The sequence below is a fragment of the Pseudophryne corroboree genome, chromosome 4 (genome assembly GCF_028390025.1).
Source record: "Pseudophryne corroboree isolate aPseCor3 chromosome 4, aPseCor3.hap2, whole genome shotgun sequence".
Taxonomy (NCBI): Eukaryota; Metazoa; Chordata; class Amphibia; order Anura; family Myobatrachidae; genus Pseudophryne; species Pseudophryne corroboree.
Window position 1 is genome coordinate 33,154,672 of NC_086447.1, and position 13,575 is coordinate 33,168,246.

At 49.2% G+C, this 13,575-nt stretch overlaps 1 protein-coding gene across 1 annotated transcript in view; it reads right to left on the reverse strand.

Moving 5' to 3' along the window:
- Window positions 1-12,568, reverse strand: part of KIF3C (kinesin family member 3C) — a 54,536-nt gene extending 41,968 nt beyond the window's left edge. Inside the window, exon 1 of the mRNA XM_063914966.1 lies at window positions 10,384-12,568. Within this exon, the coding sequence (XP_063771036.1) occupies window positions 10,384-11,796 (1,413 nt within the window). The 5' untranslated portion in view covers window positions 11,797-12,568. The remainder of the gene's footprint in view (window positions 1-10,383) is intronic.
- Between the last annotated feature and the right edge of the window lie 1,007 nt (window positions 12,569-13,575).

Consider the following 13,575-nt stretch of genomic DNA (forward strand, 5'->3'; position numbering starts at 1 on the left):
CGGCATCACACACAGGGTATAGGGCCTTGATGATGGAATTAGCGGAGAATCGTATCGCCATCCCCACACATCCCCTCACACCCCGTGGGAGGATGGCCTGCTTGTCCAGAAACCACCAGCCGGGAGTGCAGCAGAGCGGGACTTAGGAATGACTGTCAGTCACTCTGCAATCCTCTCTGTGACCGCCATCATAAGAGCATCGTGGGACAGACGCAGTGCGATGCAGACACATGCGCAGTCGTCCGATAATCAGTGAGTGTGCACCCATCTCAGGCCCTGTACTGCAGAACAGGTATTTGTGGAGGGAAACCTATTTAACATGTACAGTGGCAACCAGTGCCCACAGAGACAGTGGGTGAATAACCCTTCCTGCTCCGGACTGGTATCGCCCAGCCGCCCCTGGTAAAGTGTTTCTCATCATAGCTGTAAGTCTATAATCCCAGCACAGGGTCTGCACCCACAAAGGGGGTGTATGAATTGCCACAGTGCCAGGCGTGGGAGAATCCGTTACTACCACACAACCTACATGATGATAATATACATATATCTTATACTGCAATATCCCGTACGTACGTACATAACAATAATACATATAATAAAATGCCCCAGTAGACTCATCACACATAGGGTCCCATTTATTAATAATCACATTGCAATCTGGGAGTGATATTAGCAATCAGAATAACAGTGAAATATGCGGTTATACCACGTGAATGTATCATGCAGCATCCTCAGGGTCAGGAACTAGGAGAGAGATAAAGTAGCAGCCAATCAGGCCCTAACTGCCATGTTACAGGCTGGAATTGAAAATAACATTTAGCGTGCGTACACACAATACAATATCGCATATGACCCGGCTGATATCATCTGATTCGTTGCCATATTGTATAGTGTATACGCTCGCTACAGGATAAGACGCGCGCTCCCATGTGTCATATCCTGCATCACACGCCAGACCTAAATATGTGACATGGAGGTGTACAGGTAGATAGCAGTACAGGTGTATGAGGAGAGTGATGGGGAATATGTGACATGGAGGTGTACAGGTAGATAGCAGTACAGGTGTATGAGGAGAGTGATGGGGAATATGTGACATGGAGGTGTGCAGGTAGATAGCAGTACAGGTGTATGAGGAGAGTGATGGGGAATATGTGACATGGAGGTGTGCAGGTAGATAGCAGTACAGGTGTATGAGGAGAGTGATGGGGAATATGTGACATGGAGGTGTGCAGGTAGATAGCAGTACAGGTGTATGAGGAGAGTGATGGGGAATATGTGACATGGAGGTGTGCAGGTAGATAGCAGTACAGGTGTATGAGGAGAGTGATGGGGAATATGTGACATGGAGGTGTGCAGGTAGATAGCAGTACAGGTGTATGAGGAGAGTGATGGGGAATATGTGACATGGAGGTGTGCAGGTAGATAGCAGTACAGGTGTATGAGGAGAGTGATGGGGAATATGTGACATGGAGGTGTACAGGTAGATAGCAGTACAGGTGTATGAGGAGAGTGATGGGGAATATGTGACATGGAGGTGTGCAGGTAGATAGCAGTACAGGTGTATGAGGAGAGTGATGGGGAATATGTGACATGGAGGTGTGCAGGTAGATAGCAGTACAGGTGTATGAGGAGAGTGATGGGGAATATGTGACATGGAGGTGTACAGGTAGATAGCAGTACAGGTGTATGAGGAGAGTGATGGGGAATATGTGACATGGAGGAGTGCAGGTAGATAGCAGTACAGGTGTATGAGGAGAGTGATGGGGAATATGTGACATGGAGGTGTACAGGTAGATAGCAGTACAGGTGTATGAGGAGAGTGATGGGGAATATGTGACATGGAGGTGTGCAGGTAGATAGCAGTACAGGTGTATGAGGAGAGTGATGGGGAATATGTGACATGGAGGTGTGCAGGTAGATACCAGTACAGGTGTATGAGGAGAGTGATGGGGAATATGTGACATGGAGGTGTGCAGGTAGATAGCAGTACAGGTGTATGAGGAGAGTGATGGGGAATATGTGACATGGAGGTGTGCAGGTAGATAGCAGCACAGGTGTATGAGGAGAGTGATGGGGAATATGTGACATGGAGGTGTGCAGGTAGATAGCAGTACAGGTGTATGAGGAGAGTGATGGGGAATATGTGACATGGAGGTGTGCAGGTAGATAGCAGTACAGGTGTATGAGGAGAGTGATGGGGAATATGTGACATGGAGGTGTGCAGGTAGATAGCAGCACAGGTGTATGAGGAGAGTGATGGGGAATATGTGACATGGAGGTGTGCAGGTAGATAGCAGTACAGGTGTATGAGGAGAGTGATGAGGAATATGTGACATGGAGGTGAGCAGGTAGATAGCAGTACAGGTGTATGAGGAGAGTGATGGGGAATATGTGACATGGAGGTGTACAGGTAGATAGCAGTACAGGTGTATGAGGAGAGTGATGGGGAATATGTGACATGGAGGTGTGCAGGTAGATAGCAGTACAGGTGTATGAGGAGAGTGATGGGGAATATGTGACATGGAGGTGTGCAGGTAGATAGCAGTACAGGTGTATGAGGAGAGTGATGGGGAATATGTGACATGGAGGTGTGCAGGTAGATAGCAGTACAGGTGTATGAGGAGAGTGATGGGGAATATGTGACATGGAGGTGTGCAGGTAGATACCAGTACAGGTGTATGAGGAGAGTGATGGGGAATATGTGACATGGAGGTGTGCAGGTAGATAGCAGTACAGGTGTATGAGGAGAGTGATGAGGAATATGTGACATGGAGGTGTGCAGGTAGATAGCAGTACAGGTGTATGAGGAGAGTGATGGGGAATATGTGACATGGAGGTGTGCAGGTAGATAGCAGTACAGGTGTATGAGGAGAGTGATGGGGAATATGTGACATGGAGGTGTGCAGGTAGATAGCAGTACAGGTGTATGAGGAGAGTGATGGGGAATATGTGACATGGAGGTGTACAGGTAGATAGCAGTACAGGTGTATGAGGAGAGTGATGGGGAATATGTGACATGGAGGTGTGCAGGTAGATAGCAGTACAGGTGTATGAGGAGAGTGATGGGGAATATGTGACATGGAGGTGTGCAGATAGATAGCAGTACAGGTGTATGAGGAGAGTGATGGGGAATATGTGACATGGAGGTGTACAGGTAGATAACAGTACAGGTGTATGAGGAGAGTGATGGGGAATATGTGACATGGAGGTGTACAGGTAGATAGCAGTACAGGTGTATGAGGAGAGTGATGGGGAATATGTGACATGGAGGTGTGCAGGTAGATAGCAGTACAGGTGTATGAGGAGAGTGATGGGGAATATGTGACATGGAGGTGTGCAGGTAGATAGCAGTACAGGTGTATGAGGAGAGTGATGGGGAATATGTGACATGGAGGTGTACAGGTAGATAGCAGTACAGGTGTATGAGGAGAGTGATGGGGAATATGTGACATGGAGGTATACAGGTAGATAGCAGTACAGGTGTATGAGGAGAGTGATGGGGAATATGTGACATGGAGGTGTGCAGGTAGATAGCAGTACAGGTGTATGAGGAGAGTGATGGGGAATATGTGACATGGAGGTGTGCAGGTAGATAGCAGTACAGGTGTATGAGGAGAGTGATGGGGAATACGTGACATGGAGGTGTGCAGGTAGATAGCAGTACAGGTGTATGAGGAGAGTGATGGGGAATATGTGACATGGAGGTGTGCAGGTAGATAGCAGTACAGGTGTATGAGGAGAGTGATGGGGAATATGTGACATGGAGGTGTGCAGGTAGATAGCAGTACAGGTGTATGAGGAGAGTGATGGGGAATATGTGACATGGAGGTGTGCAGGTAGATAGCAGTACAGGTGTATGAGGAGAGTGATGGGGAATATGTGACATGGAGGTGTGCAGGTAGATAGCAGTACAGGTGTATGAGGAGAGTGATGGGGAATATGTGACATGGAGGTGTGCAGGTAGATAGCAGTACAGGTGTATGAGGAGAGTGATGGGGAATATGTGACATGGAGGTGTGCAGGTAGATAGCAGTACAGGTGTATGAGGAGAGTGATGGGGAATATGTGACATGGAGGTGTGCAGGTAGATAGCAGTACAGGTGTATGAGGAGAGTGATGGGGAATATGTGACATGGAGGTGTGCAGGTAGATAGCAGTACAGGTGTATGGGGAGAGTGATGGGGAATATGTGACATGGAGGTGTGCAGGTAGATAGCAGTACAGGTGTATGAGGAGAGTGATGAGGAATATGTGACATGGAGGTGTGCAGGTAGATAGCAGTACAGGTGTATGAGGAGAGTGATGGGGAATATGTGACATGGAGGTGTGCAGGTAGATAGCAGTACAGGTGTATGAGGAGAGTGATGAGGAATATGTGACATGGAGGTGTGCAGGTAGATAGCAGTATAGGTGTATGAGGAGAGTGATGGGAATATGTGACATGGAGGTGTACAGGTAGATAGCAGTACAGGTGTATGAGGAGAGTGATGGGGAATATGTGACATGGAGGTGTGCAGGTAGATAGCAGTACAGGTGTATGAGGAGAGTGATGGGGAATATGTGACATGGAGGTGTGCAGGTAGATAGCAGTACAGGTGTATGAGGAGAGTGATGGGAATATGTGACATGGAGGTGTGCAGGTAGATAGCAGTACAGGTGTATGAGGAGAGTGATGTGGAATATGTGACATGGAGGTGTACAGGTAGATAGCAGTACAGGTGTATGAGGAGAGTGATGGGGAATATGTGACATGGAGGTGTACAGGTAGATAGCAGCACAGGTGTATGAGGAGAGTGATGGGGAATATGTGACATGGAGGTGTGCAGGTAGATAGCAGTACAGGTGTATGAGGAGAGTGATGAGGAATATGTGACATGGAGGTGTACAGGTAGATAGCAGTACAGGTGTATGAGGAGAGTGATGGGGAATATGTGACATGGAGGTGTACAGGTAGATAGCAGTACAGGTGTATGAGGAGAGTGATGGGGAATATGTGACATGGAGGTGTGCAGGTAGATAGCAGTACAGGTGTATGAGGAGAGTGATGGGGAATATGTGACATGGAGGTGTGCAGGTAGATAGCAGTACAGGTGTATGAGGAGAGTGATGAGGAATATGTGACATGGAGGTGTGCAGGTAGATAGCAGTACAGGTGTATGAGGAGAGTGAGGAGGAATATGTGACATGGAGGTGTACAGGTAGATAGCAGTACAGGTGTATGAGGAGAGTGATGGGGAATATGTGACATGGAGGTGTGCAGGTAGATAGCAGTACAGGTGTATGAGGAGAGTGATGGGGAATATGTGACATGGAGGTGTACAGGTAGATAGCAGTACAGGTGTATGAGGAGAGTGATGGGGAATATGTGACATGGAGGTGTGCAGGTAGATAGCAGTACAGGTGTATGAGGAGAGTGATGGGGAATATGTGACATGGAGGTGTGCAGGTAGATAGCAGTACAGGTGTATGAGGAGAGTGATGGGGAATATGTGACATGGAGGTGTGCAGGTAGATAGCAGTACAGGTGTATGAGGAGAGTGATGGGGAATATGTGACATGGAGGTGTGCAGGTAGATAGCAGTACAGGTGTATGAGGAGAGTGATGGGGAATATGTGACATGGAGGTGTGCAGGTAGATAGCAGTACAGGTGTATGAGGAGAGTGATGTGGAATATGTGACATGGAGGTGTACAGGTAGATAGCAGTACAGGTGTATGAGGAGAGTGATGGGGAATATGTGACATGGAGGTGTACAGGTAGATAGCAGTACTGGTGTATGAGGAGAGTGATGGGGAATATGTGACATGGAGGTGTACAGGTAGATAGCAGTACAGGTGTATGAGGAGAGTGATGGGGAATATGTGACATGGAGGTGTGCAGGTAGATAGCAGTACAGGTGTATGAGGAGAGTGATGGGGAATATGTGACATGGAGGTGTACAGGTAGATAGCAGTACAGGTGTATGAGGAGAGTGATGGGGAATATGTGACATGGAGGTGTGCAGGTAGATAGCAGTACAGGTGTATGAGGAGAGTGATGGGGAATATGTGACATGGAGGTGTACAGGTAGATAGCAGTACAGGTGTATGAGGAGAGTGATGAGGAATATGTGACATGGAGGTGTGCAGGTAGATAGCAGTACAGGTGTATGAGGAGAGTGATGGGGAATATGTGACATGGAGGTGTACAGGTAGATAGCAGTACAGGTGTATGAGGAGAGTGATGGGGAATATGTGACATGGAGGTGTACAGGTAGATAGCAGTACAGGTGTATGAGGAGAGTGATGGGGAATATGTGACATGGAGGTGTGCAGGTAGATAGCAGTACAGGTGTATGAGGAGAGTGATGGGGAATATGTGACATGGAGGTGTACAGGTAGATAGCAGTACAGGTGTATGAGGAGAGTGATGGGGAATATGTGACATGGAGGTGTGCAGGTAGATAGCAGTACAGGTGTATGAGGAGAGTGATGGGGAATATGTGACATGGAGGTATGCAGGTAGATAGCAGTACAGGTGTATGAGGAGAGTGATGGGGAATATGTGACATGGAGGTGTGCAGGTAGATAGCAGTACAGGTGTATGAGGAGAGTGATGAGGAATATGTGACATGGAGGTGTGCAGGTAGATAGCAGTACAGGTGTATGAGGAGAGTGATGGGGAATATGTGACATGGAGGTGTGCAGGTAGATAGCAGTACAGGTGTATGAGGAGAGTGATGGGGAATATGTGACATGGAGGTGTGCAGGTAGATAGCAGTACAGGTGTATGAGGAGAGTGATGGGGAATATGTGACATGGAGGTGTGCAGGTAGATAGCAGTACAGGTGTATGAGGAGAGTGATGGGGAATATGTGACATGGAGGTGTACAGGTAGATAACAGTACAGGTGTATGAGGAGAGTGATGGGGAATATGTGACATGGAGGTGTGCAGGTAGATAGCAGTACAGGTGTATGAGGAGAGTGATGGGGAATATGTGACATGGAGGTGTGCAGGTAGATAGCAGTACAGGTGTATGAGGAGAGTGATGGGGAATATGTGACATGGAGGTGTACAGGTAGATAACAGTACAGGTGTATGAGGAGAGTGATGGGGAATATGTGACATGGAGGTGTGCAGGTAGATAGCAGTACAGGTGTATGAGGAGAGTGATGGGGAATATGTGACATGGAGGTGTGCAGGTAGATAGCAGTACAGGTGTATGAGGAGAGTGATGGGGAATATGTGACATGGAGGTGTGCAGGTAGATAGCAGTACAGGTGTATGAGGAGAGTGATGGGGAATATGTGACATGGAGGTGTGCAGGTAGATAGCAGTACAGGTGTATGAGGAGAGTGATGGGGAATATGTGACATGGAGGTGTACAGGTAGATAGCAGTACAGGTGTATGAGGAGAGTGATGGGGAATATGTGACATGGAGGTGTGCAGGTAGATAGCAGTACAGGTGTATGAGGAGAGTGATGGGGAATATGTGACATGGAGGTGTACAGGTAGATAGCAGTACAGGTGTATGAGGAGAGTGATGGGGAATATGTGACATGGAGGTGTACAGGTAGATAGCAGTACAGGTGTATGAGGAGAGTGAAGGGGAATATGTGACATGGAGGTGTACAGGTAGATAGCAGTACAGGTGTATGAGGAGAGTGATGGGGAATATGTGACATGGAGGTGTGCAGGTAGATAGCAGTACAGGTGTATGAGGAGAGTGATGGGGAATATGTGACATGGAGGTGTGCAGGTAGATAGCAGTACAGGTGTATGAGGAGAGTGATGAGGAATATGTGACATGGAGGTGTGCAGGTAGATAGCAGTACAGGTGTATGAGGAGAGTGATGGGGAATATGTGACATGGAGGAGTGCAGGTAGATAGCAGTACAGGTGTATGAGGAGAGTGATGGGGAATATGTGACATGGAGGTGTGCAGGTAGATAGCAGTACAGGTGTATGAGGAGAGTGATGGGGAATACGTGACATGGAGGTGTGCAGGTAGATAGCAGTACAGGTGTATGAGGAGAGTGATGGGGAATATGTGACATGGAGGTGTGCAGGTAGATAGCAGTACAGGTGTATGAGGAGAGTGATGAGGAATATGTGACATGGAGGTGTGCAGGTAGATAGCAGTACAGGTGTATGAGGAGAGTGATGGGGAATATGTGACATGGAGGAGTGCAGGTAGATAGCAGTACAGGTGTATGAGGAGAGTGATGGGGAATATGTGACATGGAGGTGTGCAGGTAGATAGCAGTACAGGTGTATGAGGAGAGTGATGGGGAATACGTGACATGGAGGTGTGCAGGTAGATAGCAGTACAGGTGTATGAGGAGAGTGATGGGGAATATGTGACATGGAGGTGTGCAGGTAGATAGCAGTACAGGTGTATGAGGAGAGTGATGGGGAATATGTGACATGGAGGTGTACAGGTAGATAGCAGTACAGGTGTATGAGGAGAGTGATGGGGAATATGTGACATGGAGGTGTGCAGGTAGATAGCAGTACAGGTGTATGAGGAGAGTGATGGGGAATATGTGACATGGAGGTGTGCAGGTAGATAGCAGTACAGGTGTATGAGGAGAGTGATGGGGAATATGTGACATAGAGGTGTACAGGTAGATAGCAGTACAGGTGTATGAGGAGAGTGATGGGGAATACGTGACATGGAGGTGTGCAGGTAGATAGCAGTACAGGTGTATGAGGAGAGTGATGGGGAATATGTGACATGGAGGTGTGCAGGTAGATAGCAGTACAGGTGTATGAGGAGAGTGATGGGGAATATGTGACATGGAGGTGTGCAGGTAGATAGCAGTACAGGTGTATGAGGAGAGTGATGAGGAATATGTGACATGGAGGTGTGCAGGTAGATAGCAGTACAGGTGTATGAGGAGAGTGATGGGGAATATGTGACATGGAGGTGTACAGGTAGATAGCAGTACAGGTGTATGAGGAGAGTGATGGGGAATATGTGACATGGAGGTGTGCAGGTAGATAGCAGTACAGGTGTATGAGGAGAGTGATGGGGAATATGTGACATGGAGGTGTACAGGTAGATAGCAGTACAGGTGTATGAGGAGAGTGATGGGGAATATGTGACTTGGAGGTGTGCAGGTAGACAGCAGTACAGGTGTATGAGGAGAGTGATGGGGAATATGTGACATGGAGGTGTGCAGGTAGATAGCAGTACAGGTGTATGAGGAGAGTGATGGGGACAGCACAGGTGTATTGGGAGAGAAGAGTGATCAGGACACTGAAGGGTTTAATGCACACCTGTAATAGTGGGTGGAGTCTTGGTTTGACAATGAAGGCTTTATCACACACCTGTGAATGTGGGATCCCAGCCTGACACTGAGAATTTATTCACACATCTGTGACGAGGGTGGGTTCCAGTCTGACACTGAAGGGTTAATTTTACATCTGTGATGCTGGGGATCCAGCCTGACACTGAATGGTTAAATAGACACCATTGACAGTGAGTACCAGCCTGACACTGAATGGTTAATCATACACACCGGTGACATTGGGGATCGGTCTGATACTGAAGGGTTAATTGTATAGCTGTGGTGTGGTCCAAGCCTGACACTAAAGGGTTAAATACACACAAGTGACAATAGATAGCCTGACACTGAGGGTGTAATCAAGGACGTGGGGTACCAGCCTGACACTGAAGGGTTAATCGTACACCTGTGACAGTGGGAACCAGCTGGACACTGAAAGGTTAATCAAACACCGTTGGCAGTGGGGTTTCAGCCTGACACTGAAGAGTTAACCTGTCACAGTGGGGAAAATTGCACTCGTGTTATACAGACTGACACTGAAGGGTTAATTGCACACCGGTGACAGTGGGGTACCAGCCTGACACTGAAGGGTTAATTGTACATTAGTGACAGTGGGGTACCAACCTGACTCTGAAGGGTTAATCGTACACCTGTTAGACTGACACTGAAGGGTTAATTGTTCATCTGTTACAGTGGGGTACCAGCCTGACACTGAAGGGTTAATTGTACATTAGTGACAGTGGGCTACAAACCTGATACTGAAAGGTCCATCACACACCTGTTACAATGGGGTACCAGTCTGACACTGAAGGGTTAATGACCGTAGGAACCACCCTGATACACCAGTGACAGTGGGTACCAGTATGATACTGTGACAGTGGGTACCAGCGTGATGCTGAAGGGTTAATCACCCTCCGGTGACAGTGTGGGCGCACTGTCCGAGCAGTCACCTCCAGCTGCTGATCACCTCTCGGTATAAGCTGGTCACTGGCACGAGGATCCTGGCATAGCTGCGGCTGGACATTCTACTACATCTGTGCCAGGACTCAGGATCACTGACCTTGCTGTCTATCATTTGTATCATTATATCCTAAGACATGAGGATAAATTACCTTAAATTTTACAGCCAGCAGCTCGGTGGCTTTTTGCTCCTTGGTCAGATCATCCATCATTTTCTCCTTTTCCTCGATCAGCTTGAGTTTCTCCTCTGCGAGCAGACTGTGGTCATCCTGGATGGCTGCCTTCTCCTGCTGCAGCCTCTCGGCCTGCTCCTTCAGGTAACACCCTACGTTCTTCTCTATGAGGTTGTCATCGTTCTCCTCCTCAGCCTCTGTGTCCTGAAGGCTCTCGCCGTCTAGCGACTTTTTCCTGCGGCTGTTTCTCCTGCGCTTCTTACTCAGCATTCCGCGTTTCTCCAGCTGGGCTTTCAGCCTGGCGATCTCTTCCTGGAATTCCCTCAACATAGTGTCCTTGGGGTCCTCGTTAATCCTTGGCTTGTTTTTGATGTTCTTAGCCCTGTTGGCAAACCTGAGAGTAGACAAGGTCTCGTCATAGTGATGGGAAGCGGGGCCTAGGGTGGCAACCATGATGGTCTTGGCGTTGCCGCCAAGGGAGTCCTGCAGTAGACGGGTGAGTTTGGAGTCTCTGTAAGGGATGTGGGTGCTCCTGCCATCTACCAGGGCTGAGATCACGTTACCCAGCGCTGACAGAGACAAGTTGATTTTTGAGGCCTCTTTGGGCCTCTCCCCATTCACCGCTGTTTTGCTTTGCCGTTCGCTGCCAGCCAAGTCCACCAAGTTGAGTTTGCCCACTCGAATATGTTCCTCCCCATCCACACCCAGCTCACTGCACTCTATTGTTATGACAAAAATAGTGTGAGACCTAGAACTGTGCTCGTTCATGTTGGTACAGGCCACCGACCGGGCCTGGTTGCCTAAATTCATGACATGTTCAATTTCCTTCACATTCTTGGTCACGAACGAGGAGAGGTCTTTGATGTAGACCCCGCTGTCCGGGTTCTCTTTCAGTTCTAGTTTCTTGTACTGGTCCTTGCACAAAAGGTCTCTGATCTCCTCCTGGTAGATCTCCAGGTAAGACGCCCTCACCAAATATTGCTGGTTCTGGGACCGGGAGATATGGGTAAAAATGTGGTCAAAGCAATTGGGGATCACCCCTCTTTTATCCAACTCTGCCCAGAAGCCTTGCATGGTGAAGGTCTTGCCAGTGCCAGTCTGTCCATAGGCAAACATGGTCCCGTTGAAGCCTTGCAAGACAGAATCTATAAGGGGCCTTACAGTCTCATCGTATAAGTCCGCCTGCTTGGAGTTGGCATCGTACACTGCATCAAATGTGAATGTCTTTGGGAGCTCCCCAGGATTTGCCCTGGGATTCCGGATGGTCACCTGCCCCAGTTTCACGTCCATGGACACTATCCTGTCGTACCCAGCTGCCTCCTCTTTCCTGTTGACAGGGCGGCATCTTACCACCACCTTGAGTGCCTCGCTGCTCTTGCCCTTGCTGCACATCTTGACGATGGCCTCTCCTCCTACGTCTCCCCCTCAGTGATATTGATTATTCCAGGCAGCACACCTAGGAACACACAGAAATATCCTCAGGCGGCCGTAGTCATGGGTAGATCTGGAATATACGAACCCTGGCAGATGCCTCCTCACCTTCTCTCTTCTGACCTGGATTTAGCGGAGGCAGTAATCCCCAGGCAGCAGCTCCCTGTAGATAGCAGGGCATCCATTGCGCATCCTTCCATGAGATGCAGGAATCGGGTACAAAGCCAGTATCCCAGGGCTGGAACACCACCAGCAGCGATGGCTGAATGACCTAGAGGACGACACGGGCGGCGGTGAATCCGGGTGCTGGTGTCACTCACAGATTTGTCTCCTGTAACCTTCTGTGATGGTCCTGAGGGACGGCTGGAAACGCCTAGTCCTCTCCCAGCTATGGATGCTCATTCATTGCAGTGCGGCCGCTGTCTGTGTGTGAGGATGACAGGGAATAACATGGACTGAGGACTAGGGGCGGGCTCTGGGAATGATGCTGGGGAGGGGGAGATGTCTGCTCTGGCAGCACAGAGCAGGATAACACAATAACATACAGCAGCAGAGCTTTCCCTCACATATCAGAGCCAGCCCAGCGGGAGACTGACCTCAGCCCCAGGCGGTGTGTGATGTTCCCCTGCATGGGAATTCTGGGGGCTGTAGTCCTCCGCTGATCAGATCTAGGGGCAGAGAAATGTCTCCATGCCTAATGCAGCCTGCTGGAAACCCCTGGAGCCCGGGATCTGCTGCTTGGCGTTACAGGGCAGATTGCAGAGGAATGGCAGATGCACAGCAGCCCCTATATACAGTATACCATACCTGTGACTCTGCATGCACGGCTGCCTGTGACTCTGCATGGAGAGATGCATGCACGGCTGCCTGTGACTGCATGGAGAGATGCATGCACGGCTGCCTGTGACTCTGCATGGAGAGATGCATGCACGGCTGCCTGTCACATGTGTTATGTTCAGCAACAGTTAGTACATATCAGTCTTGTGTATAAGAATAAAACACAATTGTCCCTCTGAGAAGCTGATGTGACCGGCTGTAAATCAATGGGAGCCTCAGATATTCACAGGTGGAGAGAGAGAGAGAGAGAGGGAGAGAGGGAAGAGGAGGTGGTGGGGGGGAGAGAGCAGTGACTGACTGCCCCCTGGCTGCGGACCCAGGAATGACACAGGTGTTATTGTGCTGTACATTATATGATGGGCAGAGGAGTAACATGTTGTCAATATGCCGGGTTGGTGAGCGCAGTGGGAAAGGGGGCTGAGCATGGGCTGTAGCCGGGTAGCACCCGTGTCAGGCTCCCGGCTGCGACCCGTGCTCATAGGTGGAAAAGGGGTATTAGAGTTTTTCTGAGGATATACTCCAAAAGCTTGGACTCTTCCCTTTCGGTGGACACTGGCAGCTTGTCTCTAATACACCCAGATCCACAGATATCAGCCTTCCAGCAGCTGCTCCCTGCTCCAGCTCCACACGCCTGGTATACAGTTTCATATATTTGTCGGTGGATTGCTCTGGCTCCTGAACTCTGGTCCCCAGTACCTCCTGAAAGGTGTCCCCAGTACCTCCTGACAGGTGTCCCCAGTACCTCCTGAAAGGTGTCCCCAGTACCTCCTGACAGGTGTCCCCAGTACCTCCTGAAAGGTGTCCCCAGTACCTCCTGACAGGTGTCCCCAGTACCTCCTGACAGGTGTCCCCAGTACCTCCTGAAAGGTGTCCCCAGTACCTCCTGAGAGGTGTCCCCAGTAC